Source organism: Polyodon spathula, chromosome 15 (genome assembly GCF_017654505.1).
Source record: "Polyodon spathula isolate WHYD16114869_AA chromosome 15, ASM1765450v1, whole genome shotgun sequence".
Taxonomy (NCBI): domain Eukaryota; kingdom Metazoa; phylum Chordata; class Actinopteri; order Acipenseriformes; family Polyodontidae; genus Polyodon; species Polyodon spathula.
This window is the reverse complement of record NC_054548.1, coordinates 13,638,090-13,665,648: the sequence shown is the minus strand read 5'-3', so window position 1 is coordinate 13,665,648 and position 27,559 is coordinate 13,638,090. Positions and strand designations below refer to the sequence as shown.

General features: G+C 36.9%; 1 protein-coding gene and 1 long non-coding RNA gene across 12 annotated transcripts in view; one reads left to right on the top strand and one right to left on the bottom strand.

Annotated features, from left to right (window-relative positions):
• LOC121327851 (peripheral plasma membrane protein CASK) overlaps positions 1 to 27,559 on the bottom strand; it is a 155,274-nt gene that overhangs the window by 68,158 nt on the left and 59,557 nt on the right. For all 11 annotated transcript variants that reach the window (XM_041272121.1, XM_041272118.1, XM_041272120.1 and 8 more), the window contains exons 3-5: positions 20,692 to 20,797; positions 12,500 to 12,577; positions 10,796 to 10,868 (exon numbers count right to left, since the gene is read on the bottom strand). In XM_041272121.1, coding sequence (XP_041128055.1) covers positions 10,796 to 10,868; positions 12,500 to 12,577; positions 20,692 to 20,797 — 257 coding nt within the window. The remainder of the gene's footprint in view (positions 1 to 10,795; positions 10,869 to 12,499; positions 12,578 to 20,691; positions 20,798 to 27,559) is intronic.
• On the top strand, positions 15,180 to 25,669 carry LOC121327854. Its single transcript, XR_005951615.1, has 4 exons — positions 15,180 to 15,298; positions 19,023 to 19,064; positions 20,936 to 21,001; positions 25,525 to 25,669. It is a non-coding gene; the product is annotated as an uncharacterized LOC121327854 (long non-coding RNA).

The window sequence follows — 27,559 nt, the reverse complement described above, 5'->3', positions numbered from 1 at the left end:
TGATTTCTGCATCAGAAATCCTGAGCACGCAATGTGTTTGTATTGGTTTATAGTACTCTGACGTTTTTGATTTTATTAAGTCAGCTATATGAAAGCTGTGCTCGTGTTTATTTTCTTTGGGTAGTTTTGGGCCACAGAGTTTATTTGATAACAGTATTGTATTATACTACTACGACCACCACCACCACCACCACCACTACCACTACCCGACGTCTGAAAAAAACAAATGCAGCACTTGCAGAGAACCGATTATGCGCAGTGGATAGCCTAGTAGTACTGAGCACTAGAGCACAGAGTAAGGGGAAAAAAAATAAATAAATACTATGCTAATCATTTTTACACCTGTATGAAGAAGTGTCTTATAGATGCAGCTATTTAAAAAATTATTTCTGGTATACAAGTAAACACGGTACGAAATTGTTTAATTAAGGCTGATTAATAATAATAATAATAATAATAATAATAATAATAATAATAATTGCGGTTTCTAAATGGTTCCGCTGTTATCAGGGGAAAATGAGTCAATGTTCACTTGGCGATTGTCCTCGTGAACAGCTGTCTTTGTAAAGGTCTGCGTGTGTTTGTGAACTTGTACCAGTGTCTCACAAAAAAATAAAATTTGTACCTGCCAGAAACCAACAAACAAAAGCTTTAGTTTCCGTGCTCCGTGTTGTATAAAGTGATCATTGCATTGTGCACCGATGAACTCGCTGATTTTACTTTCACGGAATACAGACCAGTACTTGTTTTTTTTCATGTAATGCATTCCTTTGCGCCTATCTGTGGTGAAATGTATTTTTGACACCTTTTAACCATCGTGAAATAGGCCTGTACATATGATCGTTTTGTTTATGCCATAGACATATGCCTGCATGTTTATGGTTCGTGTTTTCCCCTAGTGACGTCACAACTGTCAAGATTCAAAATCAGGGCTTTTTGGTGGAAGCAGTCAAAACAAACTTTAGATTATACATTTCTTACAGTTGCAGCAAAAAAGTACAAATAATATATATTTTGAACACTATTATATTGTAGTTTAATACAATATAATCTGTAACATGCAACACTGGTTTTACTTTTACTATTCATAATAGATACCATCTGAACACTTTATATTATCTTGTGGGTCTTCACTTGTTTGTTTGTTAATGCAGGAAATGAAAATACTTAAAATGCAACATGACAGATCAACTTCTGCATCTTTGCATAGTCTGTTTAGCAGGTAGGGCAAACAGCATTGTTTTTTAAATGATTGCATGTGTCAACTTACAGCAAGTTTAAAATACAACTAAGAACCGAAAGACCTTCAACAAAAGAAAAGGAGGGCCACTGATAATACTGATAGTCTTAGTAAGAGGGAAGCAAACACGCTTGAGAAGCACTCCTTCAATAAATTAAAAAAAGAGAATAATGTGATTGTACTACTAATGAAGACAGATGCCCTGTGCATCAAACACAGCATTCGCAAGCATCATCTATCGACATCATGACACATGAGCTTTTTGAAATAGTAAAAAGAAATAATTTTAAAATTAACACAAAAAACAACTATGTAAGATAGATTTTTATATATATATATATATATATATATATATATATATATATATATATATATATATATACACACACACACACACACACTCTGGAAAAAATTAAGAGACCACTGCAAAATTATCAGTTTCTCTGGTTTTACTATTTATGGGTATGTGTTTGGGTAAAATGAACATCTTTGTTTTATTCTATAAATTACTGACAACATTTCTCCCAAATTCCAAATAAAAATATTGTCATTTAGAGCATTTATTTGCAGAAAATGACAACTGGTCAAAATAACAAAAAAGATGCAGTGTTGTCAGACCTCCAATAATGCAAAGAAAATAAGTTCAGATTCATTTTTAAACAACACAATACTAATGTTTTAACTTAGGAAGAGTTCAGAAATCAATATTTGGTGGAATAACCCTGATTTTCAAGCACAGCTTTCATGCGTCTTGGCATGCTCTCCACCAGTCTTTCACATTGATGTTGGGTGACTTTATGCCACTCCTGGCGCAAAAATTCAAGCAGCTCAGCTTTGTTTGATGGCTTGTGACCATCCATCTTCCTCTTGATCACATTCCAGAGGTTTTCAATGGGGTTCAGGTCTGGAGATTGGGCTGGCCATGACAGGGTCTTGATCTGGTGGTCCTCCATCCACACCTTGATTGACCTGGCTGTGTGGCATGGAGCATTGTCCTGCTGGAAAAACCAATCCTCAGAGTTGGGGAACATTGTCAGAGCAGAAGGAAGCAAGTTTTCTTCCAGGGCAACCTTGTACTTGGCTTGATTCATGCGTCCTTCACAAAGATAAATCTGCCCGATTCCAGCCTTGCTGAAGCACCCCCAGATCATCACCGATCCTCCACCACATTTCACAGTGGGTGCGAGACACTGTGGCTTGTAGGCCTCTCCAGGTCTCCATCTAACCATTAGACGACCAGGTGTTGGGCAAAGCTGAAAATTGGACTCATCAGAGAAGATGACCTTACTCCAGTCCTCTACGGTCCAATCCTTATGGTCTTTTGCAAACCTCAGCCTGGCTCTTCTTTGCTTCTCATTGATGAAGGGCTTTTTTCTAGCTTTGCACGACTTCAGCCCTGCCCCTAGGAGCCTGTTTCGAACCGTCCTCGCCGTGCACTTCACCCCAGCTGCCGTTTGCCATTCTTTTTGTAGGTCACTTGATGTCATCCTACGGTTGCTGAGTGACATTCGAATGAGTTGGTGGTCATCCCGGTCAGTGGAGAGTCGTTTTCGCCCTCTGCCGGTCTGTAGCTTTGTTGTCCCCAATGTGTGCTGCTTGACCTTGTTCTTATGAACCGCCGTCTTTGAAATTTTAAGGATGGAAGCAACCCGACGCTCACTGTATCCCTCTGCCAGTAAAGCCAGAATTGAACCCTTCTTTTCCTCACTCAAAACTTTCCTTTTCAACTCTTTGGGCATGGTCAGTAGTTATTTTTTTATTCCAATTACTTTTGAGGTACTACTAGCACTGTTTTGCCATCCAGCTGGTCCTATTGCAAGAGGATAGTGATGACCACAGGAGTGGTTTTTATACTTTTCCTCGTTAAATAAGATTTGGTTCAGGTGATCCCCTAATCAGTACCTCATTCAGTAGAATGAGGTGTGCCTGTGTTGGAATTCAACAGACACTGGAATGGAATGGCTGCCATACATGTAGAGATGCTGATTTAAGAAAAATTTGCAGTGGTCTCAATTTTTTCCAGAGCTGTATATATATATATATATATATATATATATATATTATATATATATATATATATATATATAATATATATATATATAATCTCCTTAAATTCTACAACTTTAAAATAAATGGTAAAAGTATAGTCATTTCCTTAATAAGAAACATGATTTTATGTAGCAGTTGGTTTTGTGTCTGTGTGTATGTATGTAATGCTGCCCTGGTTTACTGAGCTTCCTCTACAAGATATATTAATGGATTGCTAAAATACAGAAATAACTAACCACAGTAAACTAATAACCAAAAGGTTACCACAAAAGTAAAGTTTTGTAACATTCCAATCAAGTTGGTTCATAATCTAGTTTTTTGTAAAAAATGGATTGAAAATTCAGATATTTGGACACGTATTTTTAAACAGTATTTGCACTTTAGTATTCCAAGATATGCCAATCCTTTTTTTAACCACTTACTAGACATCCAACCAAATACAGATGTCATTTAACTGAGGGGTTCTGGTAACATGATAAACCATGATAACCAAGCTTGAGTAGTTAATCAGTATCATGGATATGGAGTTACAGCTTTAGTATGTTTGTGTGCATTTAATTTGTTTTAATACATACCTACAGAATAAAAAAAAAAAACAACACAAGATATTACACCAAAGGCTTTCCTCCCTGTCAGAACACACGGGACTGTTGCTGGGGCCATAATTGAATGATTATGTACAATTGTATGTACAGTCGTTTTTGTCGTTTGTTTGAACCATTTATTTTGGGCCCTTGTGCCTGTTTATTTGTTTGTTTAGTGTGTCTTTGTCTAGTTTTTGTAAATAAACGTGCGCAATAGCTCTTAAACCTGCAGCTTCTAGTGTCTGAGTCTCTCTCCCTGGTGGAAACAGTCTTGCCATTAAAGGTAACCTGTCACATACCCCTAGTCTACTGGAGATATTTAACATTTTACTTATCTGTGATTATCAGTAAACGTTTGATTTCCAAAAGCCATTCTTCCTTGAACATTAAGCCACATTGTGTGGAATCCTGCATTGGAATTTGAGCAGGTAAAAAGGCATAAATGTGTACATCCTGTACTGAGTGCACTGTTTCAGAGCAGATGTTTGCATGAGCTTATAACTTGATTTGGTACTAAAAAAATATATAATAATAATACTACTAATAATAATAATAATAATAATAATAATACTACTACTACTACTACTACTACTACTACTAATACTACTAACTACTAAATAATAATAATAATAATAGAACTCTTTTAAAATAATAAGCAAGTTTAAACTACGAATGGAAACACCATGAAACACCGTCGAAGTGGGATTCTGTTCATAGGTTGTAAATCTCGATGTACAACATGCTGTATCAGAAATAATATATATTATATGCTTAGACCAAACATTTCAATCTTGAAGAATTAAGACTTGTTTAGACTTTTTCAGAGCTTTAATTTTTTTTTAAATGTTTTTTATATGGTAGGAACAGTATACTATAGCCTACATTACTGTGGTATAAAATGCTTAACAAATCTTCATGCAGTGCTATAAATATTATAGTGAAAATTATATTCTCACACTCTTGTTAGCCAGGCTATAAATAAGAAGCTGTACTGTTTTTTTTTTTACTTTGAAAAGTCTCTGAAGTTACACCTCCAGCATGGTCTTCAGGTATTATTAGTGCTTTGATGATGGAGTTTTTTCCACCTGATACTCCACCATTGCATCCTGCTTTAAGTGAACAGAGTATGGCCCTGGAATAAAAAGCTTCCTCTGAAATTGATACTCGTCCATCACAGGGAGATGTGGAAAGCTCTTAAGGTCTTCAGAGAAAAACAAGGCTGCACTCTGCAGTGCTGTAACTTGACAGGTGATTCAAAGTTATGAAAATTGTATTATAAATGAAAAGTCCACATCAGAAAAAATAATTGCTTTTCTAGGAAGGAATTTATTAGTTTTTCCTAATTTTAAGTGCATAAAGCTACTGTAACAAAATATAAGTTAGCCTAAGTGCAGCAATACAATATCTTCCAAGAACAATCAGTAAATGTTCATTAATGCCATTAACAAAAAAAGGGGGGCTTCATGTTTACCATAATGTGTGCATTTTTTTTTTTTTTTTTTTCGCTCTATAGCTCAATGCTTTGGGTCTATTGCTAGATGCAGTAGAAGCTACCTTTAAATGGCTTTAGTGAAGACAGCTGCATCATCAGAGGAACCAAAACTTAAAGCATCTCATGCTATAGCTACAAAAAAAAAGGCCAAATCGGCCTTTCTGTATATCATAACCACAAAAAGCTGCTAAGAACAGCAGGCTCAATGATGAATACACAAACCCACAAGTTCAACTCCTACACTTTACTGCTTACTCAATTAAACTTGTGCTCATTGCAAATTACTGACTCGACACATACAGTACAAGAAAGAACATTACATAGGAAGGAACAGATATCATTCGTAAACAACAGCTACTGTATTATATGACATTGCCATCTTGGCCTTCTCTTTCTGAATTGTGGAACCAAAAAAGGTGAATATTCCAATGTTACACAGAATCTAATTGTTGCTGTTTACAACATTTAGTTAAAATAGGATTTTTTCTGACATAACATGTTGGTTCAGAAACAAGCTCCACATCTAGAATGACTAATAATGTTTACTTGACAAGCAAGCAGGTAGCCTTTATGTGAGTTACACTCTTCACTTAATTGTATTATAGGAATAAAAACCACTGCATGATGCTGTATCAAAGCATAATTGACAATGCTGAATAAAGAAATGAGTTGAAGTGAGATGCTTTATCTTGCTTGAAGTGAATATTGTCATGAATCAGCTGCCGCAGATATCAGATGAAACAAAGTACTCGGTTATATTAATTTTACGTATTATAAAAAAAAAAACTCAGTGAGAGATTCATAAGCCAACACTATAAATGAAAATGTGCCACTGCTCTTAAACTCAATAGCACAGCGATTAAAACCCATTGCAATGGGTTAGCTTCATTCAGATCATGTGACCAACAGCACAAATGCCAAGATGCAGAAAGGTACTTACAGCATTGTGTTTGTATTCTTTACATATCCTGAATTAACATAAAAGTGCGAAGAAACTAAATAGTTTCATTATAATAAGGCTAAGGATTCCTGAATGTCTACAGTAGACTAAAGTTTCCTTCTCTTTTTCTCAGCTTACTGTCACACATCTTCTAAATCCACAGCTCAAAGAGGAACAGCAGCATCGAAACAGCAATGCAACTCTGTGTCTCGACCAGTCAGCTACCAACATGATTGTCCTTCCTGCCATCTACACTGCTTTATGTGCAGCAGGCCTTCTAGGGAACCTGCTGTCTCTCTGGATATTTATGAAGAAAATGCCTCTGAAGATATCAACCCATGCATACCTGATAAACCTGACCTGCTCCAACTCACTGGTGTGCTCGCAGCTGCCATTCCTGATTGCCTACTATTCAACAGGGCATGTCTTACAGGCTGGATCGGTAATGTGCATGACCTACAATTATGCAATTATTCTTAAATAATCTTTATTTTTATATAGCGCCTTTCATCTAATATTCCAGAATATGTCCACAATTTAAAAGAAATTGATCAATCAATAAATAAATACATAAATAAATCACAAAAATGACATTCATGAAATCAATATGCTGCAGTAGATCCTGCAAACATATCTTCAATGCTGTACACAAGTTGTCTCATCACTAACACGGCTACTTTTTTCACCTGTGACACAGCAAGTAATTTAATTGAACTCAGCAAAATGCATCTTCACTCTAATATCATGTTGATAAAAAGCAGCGATGCATCATATTATTTTAAATGAGATTCACTTTTTGTATTGGGTTTACTGCCTGCAAATTCCTATATTTTGTCTATCTTCTTACTTGAAGTAAACCAACACAAGGTGGATTTCAAACTCCATTCACCTCCCTTGGACTGAGATGACCATCATGTAGACTATCTGCCAACATGCCCAACACTCCTCAGGCACATTACTAAATGTAATCTCTTGCTACAGAAATCCGATTCATCGGAGGCACTAATAAAATTCAACCAAATTTCCACCCAGGTGTATTGCGACTACCAGGCTAAAAGTGGTGTAAGATGGTTCTGCCACACTTTTACCCATAAAGCACTGGGGACAGCAACAATGAAAGGCCAAAAAGGGACTTCCATCTATGTCTATTTAATACAGATAGAGGGTACTATCGCAACGTTTTGTCTCAAAGCTCAAAATGTGGTTTTAATAGGCTTACTGCAAATAAAGAAGACAGCTTATCGATTATCTGCCTTGCAGGAAATGTGGTACAAGTTCAATGTGACTCACCCCTGAGCTCAGCCCTGCATGCATTTACATTTGCTGTGCTCTATAAATTCTCAAGTTAAGATTCGCCCTGGGATTGGACATGTCCATTTCGCATTACATATTTTCAACCCGTGTAAAACACAGTGGCGGAAGGAAATATCCAGCATGTTTCCCGACATGGCTTTCATTTTTTTTTTTTTTTATTTTGCGAAGGAGACACTAAGATGTCTAGTTGGCAAGGGAAACATTTCCAACACTTACAATAGAATAGAGAATGTGTAAAAGCCCAGAACTCTGGTTTGTGAAGTTATGCATAAAACAACATTACGCATTACAAAACAGAGGTCTGTGTGATCTTTGTTTAACAACCCCACAACCTGAGAGTTTGAGTAACAGGAAATAGTACTTTTGACCACAGTAAACAGGAATATACTGACTTGACTGAGAGCCCTTTAAACTCGCATGTGTAATTTTAGTTTTTCAAAAATATCATATGTAGAACTTAACCCCATGTGTTGCTACAACTGTTTAAATAACGTACCTCTAATTTATCTTCTCATTGTTAACATCCGGACAATGTTTTACACGTATAAATTTAAAGTCGGTTTCAAAGCAACAAAATGAATGCTAAGAGGGGCAGCATAATCTTTAAGAGTCAATATATTATTGTAATGCTAAGAACCTTTGACAACTAATTAAGTAGTTTCAGTGCCTTAGGTTAAACAACAAATACAAATAGGCACAGATCAATACATATGTTGAATTAGTTTTTTTTTTTGCCTAGATCAGTATCTGCAGTGTTGTAAATTCCCCTGCATCTACTGTTTTGCACAGATTAATTTTAAATCAGATTCATTCATTTTAAATCCGGTGCATAAGATTGCTGTCGCAGAAGAAGACACACAAAGTACAGGAACAGACTATTACACAGATAAAGGAAGCTGACTACATGGACAAGGTTTGGACTATTGTGCATTGTCCCAGTGTAATGTACACGTTTATCCTCATAGACTTACATGAAATATTTTAGCCTTGCAAACAAATGCTTCTGCCGCCGCCTTCAGTGTGCAAGGATCGCCAGCAAGGCTGTCCGGCGAGAGCCACCTGACGCAGTACTGCAGAAACAGAGCTGTCAAGGGCAGATGTGAGGTGAACAATGCAACCTGCTTCTAGTTTGTCGCACATCTCTTGATTGAGCCTAAGTTAAATGAAATCACAAATTTCACACAAGGACTAGCATTGCGAGGAATTATCTAAAACACATCTTTTTAAATTTGTAATACAGCGAATTGCTTCTGTCGTCTTAAAAAAAAAAACTTCAGTGCAGTGTGTGAAGTTTTGTTTTCCACACGGCTCCCGTGTTCAATTATTTAGAAGTAGACATTCCTATTGGTGCACATGGTAATCATCAGTCCTTTGCAAAGGGGTCAGCTTTCTCTTGCCAGCACCAGCAGACTTGTTACTATAACGGACTGTGCTACAGGGGGATATAGATAAACAGCATGCATGCATGGACAGGTGTTCTGTGCTGCTGTCTGATGCCCTCTTTACAAGTTTCACGAGAAGTGCTTTCTACATTACAGTGTTGTCAGATAATGTAGAGATACCGTGTTGTTCTTAGCTATGTTGCTTAAATGTGTAAATTGTTAAATAAAGGGATGCACATTACAATTAATGTGATCCTCTGAGACTTACTATTTCTATTTAGAATCCCCCCATGGTTTCTCTTTGATTACATTAATGCAATACCTGAAATTGCTAGAACACTGCCTGTGATGTAATGGGACAGAATACAGCAAGTTGCACACAGTAATGCACGTTTTGTAGATAATTTGTTAATATTTCATATTTTAATTCCACCCTCTCATTCTACTGATTCAAACCATTTCAAAAAAGTTGCAGACTACTGCAGGAGATGCACTAGTTTCAGCAAGATGATATGTATCTTCAGTTAACCTTGGCAATGTGTCTGTTCCTTGAGTAAAAGTCACAAGCTCAGTAGTAGAACAAGCTTATTTTATTTGTTAACTGTATAAAAAATGGTATCATTAATATTGTAATGGTTCTTTGTGCATTACAAATGATGACGGTTGACTTTCCTTATAAAAGTTTTTCATATTAAAAGCATAGCAACTTTTAATAAAGCACAGTGAAAGCATGGGAAAGAGTAAGTAAGCAATGTAAAGTATATTTAACATGGCAAACCAAAAACATGAGAATTGTAAAACTGTACAAACACAACTGTATATAAGGAACTTCAAAACCATAGTCTCAGTAAAAATTAGGGCATTCTTTACAGCTTAACATAAAGCTTTAATTCATAAAGGTGTAATACATGTGTTGTGTTAAACATTTATACAAATTAATACATTTGAAAAAGGCATTTTGACAATTGATTGTAACTCTAATTACATATGACACCAATTGGGCAAAAAGTTCAAACTATACAGTAAATGAAATATATTATCAGAATGTCCACCTCCGGCTTTCAATCAAAACGCCTAAAGCAGTTCTCATTCTGCATTAATAGCCAGACATCACTTAATATGTACACCCTAGGAAAGGGTTTGTTCTGCAGCTGCAGATAGCAGATATACCACGTCAGTTGAACTGCGTCTGGCTCAGAAATATGCTAATTCAAAGCAGCCAAGCGTAATGTCGGGTTTCATTTCCTCTGAATTTCACACTCTGAAAACAGTTGCATTTCCTGTCACTTGCTTTTTTGTTCACGCATTTAATAACTTTATTATTCAGGCTCCTGTATGCAGCAGCACAATCAACCCTGAAAGTCGTGCTTCTCAACCCTTGCTAAAATTAATGCAAGACAACGAATCCAATAACTTATTTCACCTAGAGAGGTTTACTTGTTTCATGTTGAATTTCAGAAGGTAGGAAGCAAGTTGAATGCAGCAATGCATTCAAAATAAGTCTACTAGGGTGAAATATTAACACCTAAATGCACTAAGGACATTAAATACTTATATTCTGCCATTTAGAACTAGATCAATGAGCCCTGGTGGACCGATCAACATATTCTCTTTCTCAATATTTTCCCAGGATTTCTCTGTACAAAAGTCTCAATAAAATCCCCGAGTAGGCATTACCTGACCAATGCTTATGAAAAGCCCAGCCAAGTTCAAAATAAAGGTCAGGGGCAGAATTTAAATCTCGCTTCTGAACTCTTCCAAAGTAACAGTGTGCCAAGTACAAAAGTGACATACCTTCACATCCCGGTGAATGACATTGTTGTCATGGCAATAGCGCAGCGCTTCCAGAATCTGTCGCATGTAGTGACTGTGAAACAAGAAAATAAGGTTAAAGAAAACTGACAACTGTAGAAGGTTTTCAAAGTAATTTGGAAATGAATTTGAAGCAAAGCATTTTGAAGAGATTATGTGTCAGGTGATTGAGACTTTGAGAGGTAAGGAGACAGGATTTTGTTTAATGGCCATAGACATTCAATGCTCACAAGTGGAACGCTTTCTGTGCACCGAATGAAAATCCATACAAAAGATGAAATACAATAACTGTTTTCAACTGTAGAGACTCGGGATGAGAATTTCGAATAGTTTCCTATTCGAATACAAGGAGGCCAACATTTTCCTGTATTCAAATATCCGAAATAAATAATAAAAAGCAAATACGAATGTGTACTACAGCAGACAGCATAAAAAGTGTAAGCTGTTAAAGTTTAAGTATGCTCTTTGGCTGGCCGGGTTCAGTGAAGTGTATAAACAATGTCCAAGATGAGATTTCTTTGTTACTCGGTTCATTCAATAACCTGTAAATAATTCAAAACAAGGGACATACCCGCTTGTACTTTTAATGGTCAGTGCAAATGTTTACATCACCTCATCCATTCACAGAAAGTCAACAGTAGATATTTTACATTATACTGCAGTCCACAGAGTTAAAAACTACTTCCACACAGTTTTCTCATTAGTCATTGCGTTGTTCTGCTTAGCATTTAGTATGTCTTTATATTCATCATAAAGCTAAATTAGCGTTCTAGTTTAAATGTTACTAAAGTTAAGCTTCCTTTTTAGCCCTTGTTATATCCATTTGTTTACAAATTTAAAGTTAGCCGGTGCGGGAAGCTGTCTCACTGCCTAGCAACAGCGGCTGTGTGCAGTCATTACAACGGAACTCAAGCGAGGGATTTGTTAACATTAGCTGAAAACAAGGCAACAAAACTGAATATGAACAATATCAAACTGAATTCTCATGAACATGCAGTGTTTCACACTGACTTTGAACACTTGTCAAGCGACAGCATTTAAAAAAAAAAAAGACGCGTTTGCTTCTATTAGCAGCTAATAGGTCTTTTACGTGTACTTGAATATGTAATCAGCTATTGGAATAGCTTTTATTATCGTGTATTCGACTACACTAACCCTAGTAGAGAACATGGGCCCATATTGTTCGTGCTCAGAGCTTGTGAATCTTTTTATTCATCAACGATGTGTTCATCCAATCAAAGTTAAAAATGCTCCACATTTACTCCACAGCTTACAGGAAAACATGTTGCAGGTTTGTAGATTTTGGAGGTGGGGCATCATGTATCCTTTCAACCAGTCAGAGCTGAGGTATTTGTGGCCCATTTCACCTCATAAAAGACAACTTGCTAACTAAATAGTTTCCAGTTTTTGAAGAGGGGATTATCCATTCAGGGTAGTATTACCAAGCAAGACATCCCACATGTGCAGTGATAACCCTAAATGTTATGAATTGCTACCAATGCAGAATGCAGCAAAAAATTCCACAAGGTGACTGCCGGTGGTATCACAATTAATGTCAAACTTGTCTTGGCAGTCAGCACTGCAGAAATCTCTGAAAAGACAAACCATCACTTCAGAAGAACAAACCTCCTCGTCACTTAACTCATTTTAAGATTACAAAGGCACTAACGTTAAATAAATACATACCTTGCAACTGCTTCGCTGTATACAAAGCCAGCGTCTGCTCTCTTTACAATTTCAAAGCACAGGTCTGCGCCATCCATACTGCAAGACAAAAAAAAAAGAAAAAAAGGCATGTTATAAAACTGAGATTAAGTGCCATTTTATTGACATGTTTGGGAAATTTAGGAAAAAATAAGAAACGGCTATTTGGCCCATTTATTCTCATTCATTTCCTAGTAGTTGACTGGCCTCAAAACTGTTAAGTTGAGTCTTAAAAGATCCAAGTGTCCTAAGTCTATCTCCTCTTAATTTCCAGCTGTGTCCTCTGTCCTGGTTTCTGTGCTGCGCTTAAGAGTTTTGGTTAGGGTTAACCCCCCATTATTCTTTGTTCAATTATATGACAGCTTTTTTTGTGTTCATCCTTGCTGTGGCATCTTCAAAGTTTGTCAGATAGGATCATCCTTTTCCGAATCCACGTTGGCTGGTCTCCTAAGATGCCAATGGTAATTAACTACAATTCATTGTAGTGGGGGTAAATTACCGCATAGAGTTCACATTGTCCACATATTAAAATGATTACTTTATACTATGAATGTGAATAATACTCAATATTCTTTTTTTTCACGGTTTGCTCAAAGCTTGCCTGAAAAGGTTAAGTACACTGGTAACTTCATTAAACAACTTAATTACCCATGAGCTCAGAAACCAAAAACATATCATGAGATATTAAACAGATAAAAAAAAAAACAGATTCATTATTCCTTTTATATTACTATTATCATGACCCTTACTTGTATATAACCTGCTGTCATTTACACTCGCAACAACAATGATTTCTGAAGTAACTTGCAGTACATTCAGTAAAACGTGCCCCAGTGAAGAGCACACAGACCAGTCAGATTACTGAGCTGACAACCATAAACCTCAGGGCTCCGATGACTTCAATACCTCCATTATATTTAATTACTTTTAAATTTAGTACCACTAAGCGTGTATTCATGTCCTGTTTTTTTTTTTTTTTTTTTGTACAATTAAATCTTTTTAAAAATGTACCCGGATGTACTTTCATGCTAAATCTGACTACGCTAAATTAAAAGGAGTGGAATTACATTTAACAGAAGACTGATAATCAAGATTTTGAAAGGAAAGGTCTCTGTTGGTTTTAGAGTAGGGGTCACAAACTGTTCAAGAGGAGTCCAGGACAACAGCTTGTTCATGCTCACTGGCAACCGATAGGGATCCGAAGGAGACAACCGAATACGTGAGGCTATTTTTCATTTTTCCAGTAAATAAATAAAGAAAGAAAATGTTTGTTTCAAAACAGTGTTGTGACTAAGATACAACCCACAATAAAGATACAACCACCCAACAATAAATGTGCCCTGAAATTTTTTGACATTCTGCTACCCTGGTCCCTGCCACCTCTTTTGCTCAGTTAAAGTAGAGTAATCAAACAAAATTTTAGATTTCAACAAACAAAACAGATTATTAAATTAGTTAGTTTTTTTTTTGTGCGTTTATCATGTAAAATGAGTTTAATGCACCAAATCCTGCTACTTTTTCTACCAGGCAGCCGTCTTGAACTTGAGTTACACATTTGACTGAATTTGAGCCTTCATAATTAAAAAAACTAAAGCTTTACCAATAAAAAACATTCTTCTAAGCTAGATGGGGGTTTTAAATTAAAAAGGCCAAAGTTTTAACTGTACAAGCAACAATCCAAAACACCTGTACGTCAGAAGTTGAATTCAGCTCAGAGAAAGTGTGGAAAAAACAGGCAGAAGCTATTTTTATATTTGAATAACTCCCAGTACTGTTGTTTAAGTATGTTACTTAAATGTACCTCACTGAAAGGATGATTTCCTTAAAATATGTTATACATTGGTTGAGGTGAGGTGGGGTACCAGGAAACATTTTGTGTACCTTGAAGAATTTAGTGAACCAGTCAAGCTACAAGGCTAGATACGTCCTCGTTAAATCACTAAATTGATTGTGTTCACTATTAAATAAAACCAAAATCCTACACCTTAATATTCTATTATTCTGTGTGTGTTTTGTACGACCTGGAGGGGGCAGGTAGATTTTTCTAGCATTTTGACATAAAAATTGCACACTTAATGGTTATATATATATATATATATATATCTATATATATATATATATATATATATATATATATAAAAAACCACCCGGCAATGTTTGGGGGAAAAAAAAACAAAAAAGAAAAACTATATATTAGATGTCAGCACGGGTACCCGAAAACGGGTTTTAAATTACACAACGCTACCCGGGTTTTGATTTATTATATATGAGAATTTAAAGACAAAATGTAGAAAACATGACAATACTGCTGTAAGCACGGATCTCTGGCCAGAGTAATAAAGAAAATGTTAAAACAGAAAGACAATGTTAAAACAAGCTTTTGCATTAAACATGTTCTCAACTGACAGGATATCAAGGTGTTACAGAAAACAATAACACAGCGAGCCGAAAGTACACCTCAATAATTATAACTGCAGCGACTGTTCTTATAAGGAACCAAACCAGAAACAAAACAGAACAGGGCTCTACAGTGCAACTAAACTTGAATTTAGACGCACCTGTGCCGCTAGTAATTCCGGAAGCTCCGACTACTATTACGTAGATATATACGTACGTACGTATACCTACGTATCATGTGAAGCGAGCCGTTTGGGAATTAAAATTGCGACGGAAGAGAAGAGCAGTGATTTAATACTGTACGTTTAGTCATTCTTTACATTTAAATACATGCAAATAGTTCATTAACTGGAACAAGTGTTTGCGTCATTATCTAAAAAAAAGGTATGAATTGTCGACTGATGAGAGCTATCAATGTTTTTTCTATTTGTGTGTGCATTTGTAGAAGACTGGTGATGTTGGTGTTTTGTAACTGAACTGTATCCCTTTAAGACCGCTCACGTCGCATTTGTCAGGCTGCACAAAAATGTCAGTTTATCAGCCGAGATGATTATTGTTTGTTAGTTGTGTTAGGAATTAATTCTATCCTGTCGTTACTTACTAAAGCCCAGCCACGCAGCATTTGACAGACTGCACAGAACATGTAAGCGGGTTTGTGAGATGATATTAAGATAGGTAATTTCTCAAAGAACCTATGGTGCACAACGAGTGGTTTTTCAAAAATCGTGATAATAAACGGGGTATGATATAAAGCGAGGTGATCTGTAAAGTACATCCTCGCTATAATCAGCCTTTTGGGGTCCAAGCCTTTTGTTCGTTACATTGAGGGGTCTGTTATAGTGAAAAGACTATCAAAATAAACGATAAACTGTTGAAGTAAACTGATGAGATGAGATTGTAAATAAAAGCAGAATTACATGTACCTGTTCGTTTCATGTATGAAGTATTCTTTATCCAATTCGTTAAAGAATTAAAACGCAGTAACTTACATAAAGCAAGGATCTTGAAGCTAAATTTATTCAAAATCAAATCTGACATGAATCGATTCAAAGTGCACCAAAGCTCAATCCAACATGCAAGAATCCCAGAAAGAGATTTTATTCCAAATCAACCCGACATGAAAGTTTGACATGAAAGGTTTGTTGTTGTTTTTTCTTTAAATCAATTTTACTTTGCCCCATGGTTGAACAAGACAAAAACTACCTATATTCACAACAGAGATAAGCCTGTGTTACTATATAGTTTAATTATGAGTTTAGTAAAGTTTCCCATATGTTCTGTGTGCAATTACACTTGCAACTTCACTACAAAATAAAACTTGACTGGAACAGAGAAATGCCACCATATACAGTGTGTGTGTGTGTGTGTGTGTGTGTGTGTGTGTGTTGTCAAATGTTTGCATACCCTAATGTGTGGAAATATACATATGATGGGGATTTAAAAATTGTTAACGACAATTTTGTTGTCAACACTTTGTGCTTAGCATTTATTTCTAAATAAATCACGATTTTTACAGAATATTTATTCTTCCTTGATTACGTATGAAAAAAATCCACCCGATTTTTTTTCTAAATAAAAATCTGATTTTTTCTGATTTTTAAAAAAGCATTCACCTGAATTTGGAAAAAAACGTCACCTGAAAATCAGACGCCCTAAGTATCAACCATTACAATAGTGTGTGGTCCCCGTGCAGAGTGTCTAAGCTGTTTCTCTCAGGTTGTGGCAATCGGCTACATCCTGGTCAGCGAGCTCTGCTGTCTGCTGTTCTTCTCCTAATAAGGCTGATATTTTCTCTGTGTCGGAGAGTAAAGGGAATTCTGTGGCTTGATTAGCCAATTTGGTGAAGAACATGTCCCTGTTTTGTTTTTTTTCGTATTGGGGGCAGTGTAACAGGAAGTGCATCTCTGTCTTGACCTCTCCCAGTTCAGTAACGGCGCAGCCCGTTTTCTTCGGCTATCCAGGATTTTTTGTGTGGCCAGTTTCAATGGCCAGGCTGTGGTCACCAAGTCTGTACTTGGTCAGGATCTGCCTATGTTTTGTATTTTTGAACCTGACAAGGGTAAAGATTATTTTTTTTAGGGCCAGATAGCATTCTAGTTTATTATTTGATTTAATTTTATTATCCCCCAGTGGGATTGATATTTATTTTCCAAGTTTAAATGGATTTTTCTCATTTTTGCTGCTGGGAGTTTTTTTGTTGGAGTTGTTCTGATACTCTCTGGTTTTAGTGTCTCAATGGGCTGAGCTTCAGTACCAGTTTGTTGAGGGTATTCTCTTCTGGGGACAGTGTGGAGCTCCACCTGCTGTAGATGGACCCAGTAATATTTCTCTCTCCCTCTCCCCCCCTCTCTGATCTGCTGCTGTTTAGATCGATTAAAAAAAAAAAAAAAAAAAAAAGTAGGGCAATGTCCCCTGCATTCTGAAAAATATTACAATTTATTGCGTTTGTTGTACTGGATCATTCATATTTAAAACCAGGTGAGCTGTAGGTGATCCAAGCCTTAAAGGATGCCTGGTTCTACTCTACTTACAGAAGACTACAGTCTTTACTGTTTTTCCTCCCTACAGTATATCACAAAGCAGAGCAGACTTCTGCTTAATTTAACAAAGCAGCATGAATACATCTCAAACATCAGAGCTTCATGCACAGTTCAGTCAACCTCTAACTGGAGGAAGAACTTTAACCAAAATTCCCGGACATCAAAGCATCAAAAAGTTCTCAGTTCAAACAGTTTAAACCATGTGAGACAACTCAACACTGGCATGAATGTGTGCTCCAATCTCATTAAGGTTACCCAAACATCGGGTAATGCAGTTAGCTGCCTCAGTGAAACAAGAAACAACACTGCTCACAAGCATCAACTGATACAGCCAGTATTTATAAATGACTGACTTATCATTAACCCACACTGAGTGTTTTCCCCATGGAGAAATTGGAGGAACCATGTATGCGTTGAGAATTTCAACACTACACTGCATGACAGTTTAGACCTCAACATCATATATCATTTAGGCAGTGCATGGCATTTCTCATATCACTAAATATTATTATGATCTAGAGACGTTAGCGGCAATTAGAAATCGCTTTCAGTTAAACATCATTTTTACAGCATAGTAAATTGAAAATTATTTTAATTGGTGCTTTATAAAAGTATGATGACAATAACTACTGCTTAGCGCTGAGAAATACAGGCGTAAAATTGTGTGAGACAACAGTGGACAGTTGAGATCTTGATACTGAATTAATCAGAGTCTGAACCTCATTATCCTGAACTCAAACCCATGCAATTTCATAGGGTGTGCAACCCTAATATGCTCCTTCTTTTTTGAGATCTGACTTGCAATTAGCAAAGGGCCTTTATAAAGTAAAAAGTTGTACATATGCAATTTACTTTCAGTGTGGACGAGCCATAGATTACCCGAATCTGTGCATTATTAAACTGCGAAACACTGAGGGAGCGCCGTAATTACATTCTAAGACCTGTTCTGTCCTATAAAAATCTCTAAGGATCTTACAGTTTTAAAAGTTTATTTTACTGTTAACCTCTTGCGAACTGAAATACAGATATTTAATTAAGGTTCAACACAAAGCACATTGCATGTAACTGATAATTTGCAAAGCTAAATGTTTTAATTACACCAAAGGCTTTAATAATTTTCACAGTAAACTGCAACATCTGATTCTGAGCCTCTGACCATTTATGTTCATTGTTTCTTGAAAACTATTTCCAGATACAATTACATGATGGATGCATACAGCACTATAAACAAACACTTTGCAGTAATTTATAGAATGTGATAGAAGGTCTTCTCATGGCTTTTCTTACTGGTTACAAAATCAACATGTAAAAATGTAAGCCTAAAGTTTAAACATTTGGAAAACAACAGACGCCCCTAATGCATACACTGTGGTTTAGGACATGCACTCTACTGTGACAGATTACAGTGATCAGAAAAGACAAAAAAAAAAAAAAAAAAAATCACTTCATTATTCTGCTACAGCATATAATCAACCTAATTGGAAACTGGTGAGTGTACAGCTAAAATCAACCCGCTGGCTACCTACCTTTGAACCAACTATAAACACTTTAAATCTTTCTGCACACAGACTAAAAAGAAGAAAGACTGGAAGATGAACAATGATGAGCAGGTAGAGGAAAATGACTGCATGCTGTACAAGATGTTTTATAACTAAAAAATGTATCTTTAATTTCTGTACACTGCAGTTACACCTCTTTTCAAACAAAACCCACACACATTAATTAATATACACACACACACACACACACACACACACACACAAACACAAACCCCCATGGGACCTGGAGAAATGTTAATTATATCACTATAATAGGGTTTGGAATTTATCTGTACCAAAATAATGACAAAATGGCAAATTTGAATTGAACATCAATATGTAGTAGTTTTATGAAGATTCCTTCACATTCATCAACATTTAAACCGTGTTGTGACAAGGTTCTAATGTCATGTTTGGGTAACTGCATTGCAAAACAGAAATGAGAATTGGAGTTGAAACGCCAGTACAGGCGCGCAGGATTTAGACACAAAACAGAAAGTAAAGGAGAAAGGACATGCAATTACTGTATTCAGCATGTAAGTGTACATTCTTTCCTTTTTCATTTCTTTGCTGCTTTATTTTAAACATACCTGTAGCAGGGTGATTGCCCTGCACACGGGGGAATTAGTGTTGGTGTAATTTATATGTGGAAACGGGTTTGTTTTGTGTGCTTTTTGGAGTTGTTATGTTTGATCAAATGATTGTTTACAGACGAGCGCTCAATTGAGACTTGCTGCCTGCTAGGTTTGGTTTGGACGAAGGGCAGTGAGTGATTGGCTGTGCCGGTCCTCAAATCAGCAGGTGAGCCGGTCTCGACTGAGAATGCCTCAGCATAAAAACATCTGGTGGTGATCGTTCTAGGCGCTGCATACACTCAGGACAGCGTCCGCTCTGCTGGAACTAAAGCTACGCAACCCTTAAACTGCAACACGGTACTTGTGAAGGCAATGCCCAGCCAAGGCCGTATGAAGAAGCAGGAGTCGTAATATGAATACCGGCTCATAAGTAGGTTAGTTTAGGGGATATTGATTACAAGTAATGTATAGCAAGGGTTACCCAGTGTAGCAGGTTCCCAGAGCGCCTCGTTCATATGGGTAGCGCTCAACCTGTGTGGCACATGTTTATTTCTAGTTTTTGTACTTTGTTTTATTTTGCCTTTTCTGCAGTCTTCTGTATGTGTCCTCTGTGCAATACCATCATTGGTAGCGTCACAAGACCTGTTTGTTTACTTTGTTTGGTGTTTAATAAATTCTGCGCCTGTGCCGCCGTTTCAACTCCATCTCCATGTCTCTCTGTCTTGCAATGCAGTTACCCACACAGCTTGTCACAATACCGTTTAAATGTTGATCAATATGAAGGAATCTTCATAAAAAGTACTATACATTGATGTTCAATTCAAATCTGCAGTTTTGTCATTATTGTGATACAGAAAAATGTCATACTGTATTATAGTAAACACCCTGATATAACAAACACTTCTCTACGTCCCATGAGGGTTCGTTATAGTGATGTGCGTGTGTGTGTGTGTGTGTGTGTCTATATATATATATATAGACATCTCATTTAAAACAACTTGAACCTTAGATACACAAGGCTACAGTACATACGATAAACGTGATGTAGTCTCTAAGTGATATGATTTGGACTGTAGCATTGACTAACAGGCAGAGCCCAGATCGATAGGGTGAGGTTAACTTACTATTCGAAGACCATGTAGAGCATTCCATCGGAACTGTACGTCTCCAGCAGTTCGACAATGTGCGGGTGCTTCAGCATGTGACAGATGCTTGCTTCTCTCTTCAGATCTGGGAAAAGAGTGGGAGCTATTAAGATGACATCGTCAGAATTTCAATTGCAGCCCTTTCTAATAAGCCATTTAAAAAGGAGCATTCATGAATTATTTATGAAAATGAATTTCTTTTTTTTTTCTACATTTCCTCTAGAACACTGTGCTTTACAAAAATCTGCAAGAAAATACAAAGGGACATCATATTCCTAGCGCTCATGAGGTAAAGTAAAAGGATTCAAATGTTGGCAGTTATTTAAGGACGAACTGTCTGTGTGTATACAAGCTCAGCTTGGATTAGCTGGCTTTACTGCTTCAGAAAGGACAACCTTTTCAGGAGATCTTATCGAAATGTCAAAACTGTTGTCTAAGCAGGTTAGTCAAAGCAAGCGTACCTACCTCATTAGGAGAAAGTGGTCATTAGTAATTATAAAAATGTCACAGCGAAAATGAAGAACACCAGCTTGACAAATCACTCCTAAAACTATTAAATTATAGTCAACAGGCAGGCTGTTTCCCAAGGCGGCAGAAAGTCATGCAGGTCACCATCATACAAACACACAGCACAACCACTTACTGAACACAGAAGAGGCAAGAAGGTAATGAGTACTATGCCCAGCTAAGACACTGAATCATGTGTTACGCTTAAATGTGTAAACATATTCCACTGTACATTTCCCTGCTGAGTGTGAACAGGCACCCCTATTAGTCTAAAGCTGCACTCATTACATAGCCAGCAGTGGTCCAATAATGTATGGCATCACTCAGGTAATAAATGAAAGAGATACAGAATAATAGTTATATTTGGTATATTACCCCTTAATTGTGTGGGTTTTGACACAAGCACCAACAGTGGAGTATTTTAACAACCCAATTTTAAAATAACAAAAAGAAACAGGGGTCCACATGTATTGTACATAACATTGATTGCCTAAAATCAAATTCAATTAACTCAATTCCCAGTTTTAAATAAATCATAGGCATTACTTTCTTTTTGAATTTTCACACTGCACTCCAAATGGATAACCAGTAATCATTAAGACTGCAAAAACAAGAGACTCATTGGAGATACAATACGTTCAATTCCTTGTGTTTTCTTTATATAGACAAATGGGTTTTATGGCTCTGACCTGAAGTGTGGGTAAAAATCTGATTGTAATTTACAGTACCCTAAACTACACTTTCTTTAATGCAAGTTAAATAGGAATGTAATTAAACAATATACAACTTAATGCAACATACTTATGTGACACAAGCCATCTAATACAAACACACAATCTCAATATGAGCATCTACAACTTTATAATATTGATCCACACAAATTGCTCATGCGACAGTGAGTCCAGCCAGGTGCAATGTAATAGTTACTGTGCTGCATTTCAGTAAAGCTATGTGTGTTGGTGCTACAAGCACTGTCATCCTGTGAAGAGAATATGGGTACACGGTGGTATTCACACACACATAAGTCATACATACTGTACAGTACATGATCTTGAGCTACTTCCAGTAGATAGAGATCTTTACTTTGACAGCAGTCTTAATGATGAGCTTGTCACCAGAATGTACTTTTGCAATATAGAGTCTCTTCATAAACCTAAAACATGTCATAACTAGCATCAGTACATCTGATAAACTGTATTTCCTTTGCATTCTTGTTTAGAGGACATAGTGCATTCCAAGAAACAGGCAATGAAAAAAAAATCTAGAAATACTAAAATAAACTGTATAAATATGTTAGTATTTTTATATTTTGAGTGTTTAACAGTACAAATCGTTACAAAATCAGCTGGCCTGTAATCAATTTGTACATGTTTAAGGGCTGTGTCCAAGAGATACATATATGGCAAAGCAGACTGCAAAACCTTACTGTGTACTACACTGCCAAGAGGTCACAACAGTACAAAACAAAGCTTTAGGAGCCAACCAGCCTCCTGTAACAGAACAATGCTTTAGGGTCAGCAGGATCCCTGACAGTCATTTCAATTATCTAATAGTGAAGCAGAACTGACAAGGCAAATCAGCTGAAGTGGGAAGAAAAGCCCTGCTCCCGGAACACAACGGAACTTGGACCACTGCCCTTTTCAAAAAAAGAACAAAAAAATGGCAGGGGGGGTGGTTATGGGTTGTACTATAACTACTGTACAAGCAGAAGCCACAAGGTGGCAGAGATTTAATCCACGGACAAGCCAACACATCACAGCAAACTGGATACACCGAGCTCCATTATTACTGATTGATGTGAGTAATCATCTCAAGTACTGTACCTCGGAAAGCAAAGGTACGAATAATCTTGCAGAGCCAGGTCTGCCACGCTGTACAGCAAGTATCTCTACGTGTGGAAGGGCAGTCTGACACTCTGCCTTTTCTCTGAAGCCTGGAGTGCTTAGTCAGCCTCCTTCGTGTCATTAAACTTTATAGCTGACATCTGAGTTATTCACCTACAGATGTAGGGGAGGAAATCAGAATTTAAAAGAATCTTAGCTGATGCACTTAGTGTCTGCTGCTTTGGTAAATATCTAAAATGTTTGAGATTTAAGATCTCTTGAAATTACTTCCTGTTCATTCAGATATCTCTAAATCATTGTAATATCTCTAAATAACTTCCTGTTCATTGAGATATCACTAAATCATATATCTCAATCATTTTAAGATATCTGGAAATAACTTCCTGTTCATTTAGAGATATCTCTAAATAGTATCCTGTTCACTTAGAGGTTATTATTATTTGTTTTGCAGACGCCTTTGTCCAAGGTGATTTAAGGAGATTAGGGTGTGTGAACTATGCATCAGCTGTTGAGTCACTTACAACAATGTCTCACTTGAAAGACAGAGCACATATGACTTGCTCAGGGTCACACAGTGAGTAAGTGAGTGAGCTGGGATTTGAACTGGGGACCTCCCGGTTACAAGCCATTTTTTTTGTTTTTTTTTTTTTTTTTTTTTTTTTAACTACTGGACCACACAGTCTCCTGAGAAGTCTCTAAATCTAGGGCCCTATGAAATCCGCGTTGAGAATGACTACAAAAGATTTAGTTTTTCGAGATTTACGATTATAATGTAAATTTACAGTATAATCGTAACTCTCAAAAAACTATTCACATCTAAATCTTTTGTAGTCATTTTTGTATTACTTTAGTATAAATACAGGTTAATTTGGATTCATATGTTGTTTTTTTCTGACTTTATGTGAACAAAAAGATAAAAAAGCGCCCGTTTTCTCATTGGAAATAGTGATATTTCAAAATATCACTGTCCTGGTCACAAAAGCAAAGTTTGTGGGGAATAATAGCCATTTTCTATACTTTTGAGGCATAAGCAATTAGGAAATAACACTTACTACCCAGGAACAATAAAAATAAAAATAAAAAAATTGTTACACAGTGTTGTCAAGCCAGTGCATTGTTTTTGTTTAAAGGGTTTTAACAAAGGAAAACTTTTTTTAAAAATTTGTAATCAGCAATTATTTTTTTGCATTATGCTCCCCTCAAGTCTGACTCTGAATCTGCATGCGACTGAGATCACCTTCTCCCCCCCCCCCCCCCCCCCCCCCCCCCCCACGCTCCACTGCATAAAATTACTTCGTAATATAAATAAAATTATTGTATAGGAACACGGCTGTCCGGGGCGCCGGCGGTGGTGCCGCCGCGGCTATGCACTATTGTCCCACACCCCCCCCACCCACCACACCACCCCCACACACACACCCAAACCCCATCAGCACAAACACCAACCCACCAACAACCCCCCCACCCACCCCCCCCACCAACAACCCCACACACCCACCCATAACACACCCACCAAACTGGATGAAAAGGGGAAAAATTGTCTTTTACATCTGCATTTTAGAAACACACTGCTGTTATTGTTTTGTGTTTTGTTTTGCGTAGTTTTTCTCTTGATTGGTTGTTACTCTGACTGGTTATGGATTTAACCAACTTTTTATTTTGATTTTGCTTTGACCCCACCCCCCCCACCCCACCCCCCCAACTGGCACAAATCAACACGAACAAGGTAAAAAAACAAATAATAAATAATTGAATATATTTAATTACTACATTGATATAAATCAATTTAATATGCATAATAGTTTTTAAAGTGTTACTAGCAATGTTACACAGTAATCCACAGCTCCACATGTATTACTGCAGGTTTTTTCCCCCTTTCATAACATCGATGAGTCTGCTTTTTTGGAGAACGATATATCAATAGTGAAAAATTAGGCATCGTCCAAGCCTTAAAGAATAAAAAGCAAGAAATATTTAGCAAATTGAGTATGATGATGCTGCTCTGTCTAAAAACATGATTCTGTCCACAGCAGTTACAGTATCTAACAGTTCGGTCAAGAGAAACTACTTCCATTTAAAAGACCCCTATTGCACAGCTTGAGAAAGGCTTGCAACAGTAACAAGCCAAGTGCAATTAACAACTAAATGTTATGCAAATGAGTGCCACAACCTCTTACATCCAGGCTAGAATAACAGACTAAAGAACTCTAGCCGAGTTCCACAGAGCAAATCTGAATAAAGCCGACTTATTTTACTCCAAGATAAACACAGCAGCCTGCAGTGAGTGCCAAGCACTGGTTACACAACCAAAGAGACTTAGCACTGCAAAAGGCAGGAACCCAAGCCCTGAACAACTGGTCCCCAACCATTCTGTCAGATAACACATAATCGCTGACTGTTTTTCAACAGGCACTACATGTCTTCATTCTCTAGCTTTTTCATTTTTTTCTTTTGTTCACAGAACACATGTGCACAAATAAGTCTGTACAACAACAAAGCCTGACAAATCCTGTCGAGAGACAAAGAAAACTGACTATGCAGCACAAAAGGAACAGAGTCGAACCCCTCAGATTGACAACCAACATGCTGACACAAGTTTCAATAAAAAGTTGCTTTCTTAGAGAAAAATACTGTGATTATGATTCCCCAATGGTATTGTCATGTTCCGATCTTTGAATGTGTTCTAAAAAAGATGGTACAGTAATGAGCTGCAAAACTGATTTTTACCAAAACCTGAAACCTCAAGTAGAGGATTACTATAAAAAAAATACATTAACAAACTTGCCACTGCTATAGAGGTGTCTGGCATTTCCAGCAGCTCTTTAACACGCTTCACAGCAATGTCCAATTTGCATTTTCAATAACATGCGCTTCCTGAAAATACATTACCCTTAATAGCATTCCACAGGCCTTTCTCTCTCTCTTTCTCTCTCACTGGAGGATCTAAGTTGCAATCAGGCCCGGGTCACAAGTAAAGTGAGTTTGGCAGGCTCAGCTCACTTCCTCTGCTGAGTATTGGTACCTTTCATTTTAAAAAAGCACACTTATCAAATACATGTACAGCAGCACATTAAGCAGAAGAGCTGACTGATCAAAATCTTGATCCAGCAAGAACCATACAGCAGGACCCATCATATCCAGTGTAATTGATTCCAGGGAGCGCATGGTACTGCATATATGTATTTTAAATACTGCATCTCAGAGTGCAGTTTTATTATGGTGCTTTAAATACTGAATGATGAACAAGGGCAAAGGCACCCAAAAAATTCCCCAATGGTGTATATAATATCGGTATCAGTTAAAGATTGTAAAACACTCAGATATACATAGTAGGACTTCTGATTTTTGGTTTTAACCGATAAAGCCCGATACAACACCCCTGATACAAAAGAAGAAAATTGGTGGATAGTCAATAAACATAGAAAAAAACATGGAAATGGTTAATCAATAAAACCTACTACAAAAATATTAACAAATGCATTTCCCAGTGCTGTTGGGCAATGTCTCGCCTTCCTAACTTCTATCTATCATTGATTCGTTCTGAATACTTTAAACCCCCACCAACTACTGAGTGCCAGCACATTCCTACATTTCTATTGGAGACTCCTCTTGCGAGATTTAAAATGAGATTACAATCAGGATGGAGGCCTGTTCGTAGGATTTAAAGCTGTATTACAATTAAGATACGGAGGGTTTAAAACAGAATTGTGGCGAAATGTACAAAAATGCCTACACACAAAAACCCCAGAAGAATGTGCCTGTGACCATAAGGATGTCGTTGTGGAAGAAAGCAGAGGCAAGAAAGTACAACTTAAGTGTACAACTACTGTCAAGTTACTACTATACATACTTTGACAGAAAAAAAAACAAAAAACACAAGCATTCTGATAAGTAACCAAAAACAATAATTAGCAAAAATGAAAGCCCCGAACAAAAACCTGATTTATATAAAACTTGAAAATAGATAAAAATAAGTATCGAAAAATACAATTAAGAAAAACAGAAGCCCTAGATATACAGTAAGCAATTAATTTTGCGTCTGCTTGGCAACTGGAATCACTAGTGATTCATGCAAGCAGGGATGCTTCATTATAGAATGCACACTGAAGTTGGACTGAACTGAGGGTGGATAAGCATTAAGCTGCAAGTTTTGTATTAAAATAGATAAACATGGCATTTTAGCATCCACTGCTGTCAACAATCAATCACTTTGCACAGGCCACATATGTCGCAATCACTTTCTACAGAAACCTAATCCATCCAACTACAGTACACAGCACATTTATTTAAAAGATGGCTTTACCAGAAACCAATAACAAGCAGTGTCAGGAAAAAGCAGCCGCATGAACACACAGCACGACACCGGATATCCAGAGCTTTTCATTCATTATTTTTATAATGTTGGGATTATTGGGAGTAAGCATGACCAGTGTTTAAAATAGTACTGCCATTCAAACAGATTTAGAAAAAACACCACCGTGGTTCACACAGCCTAG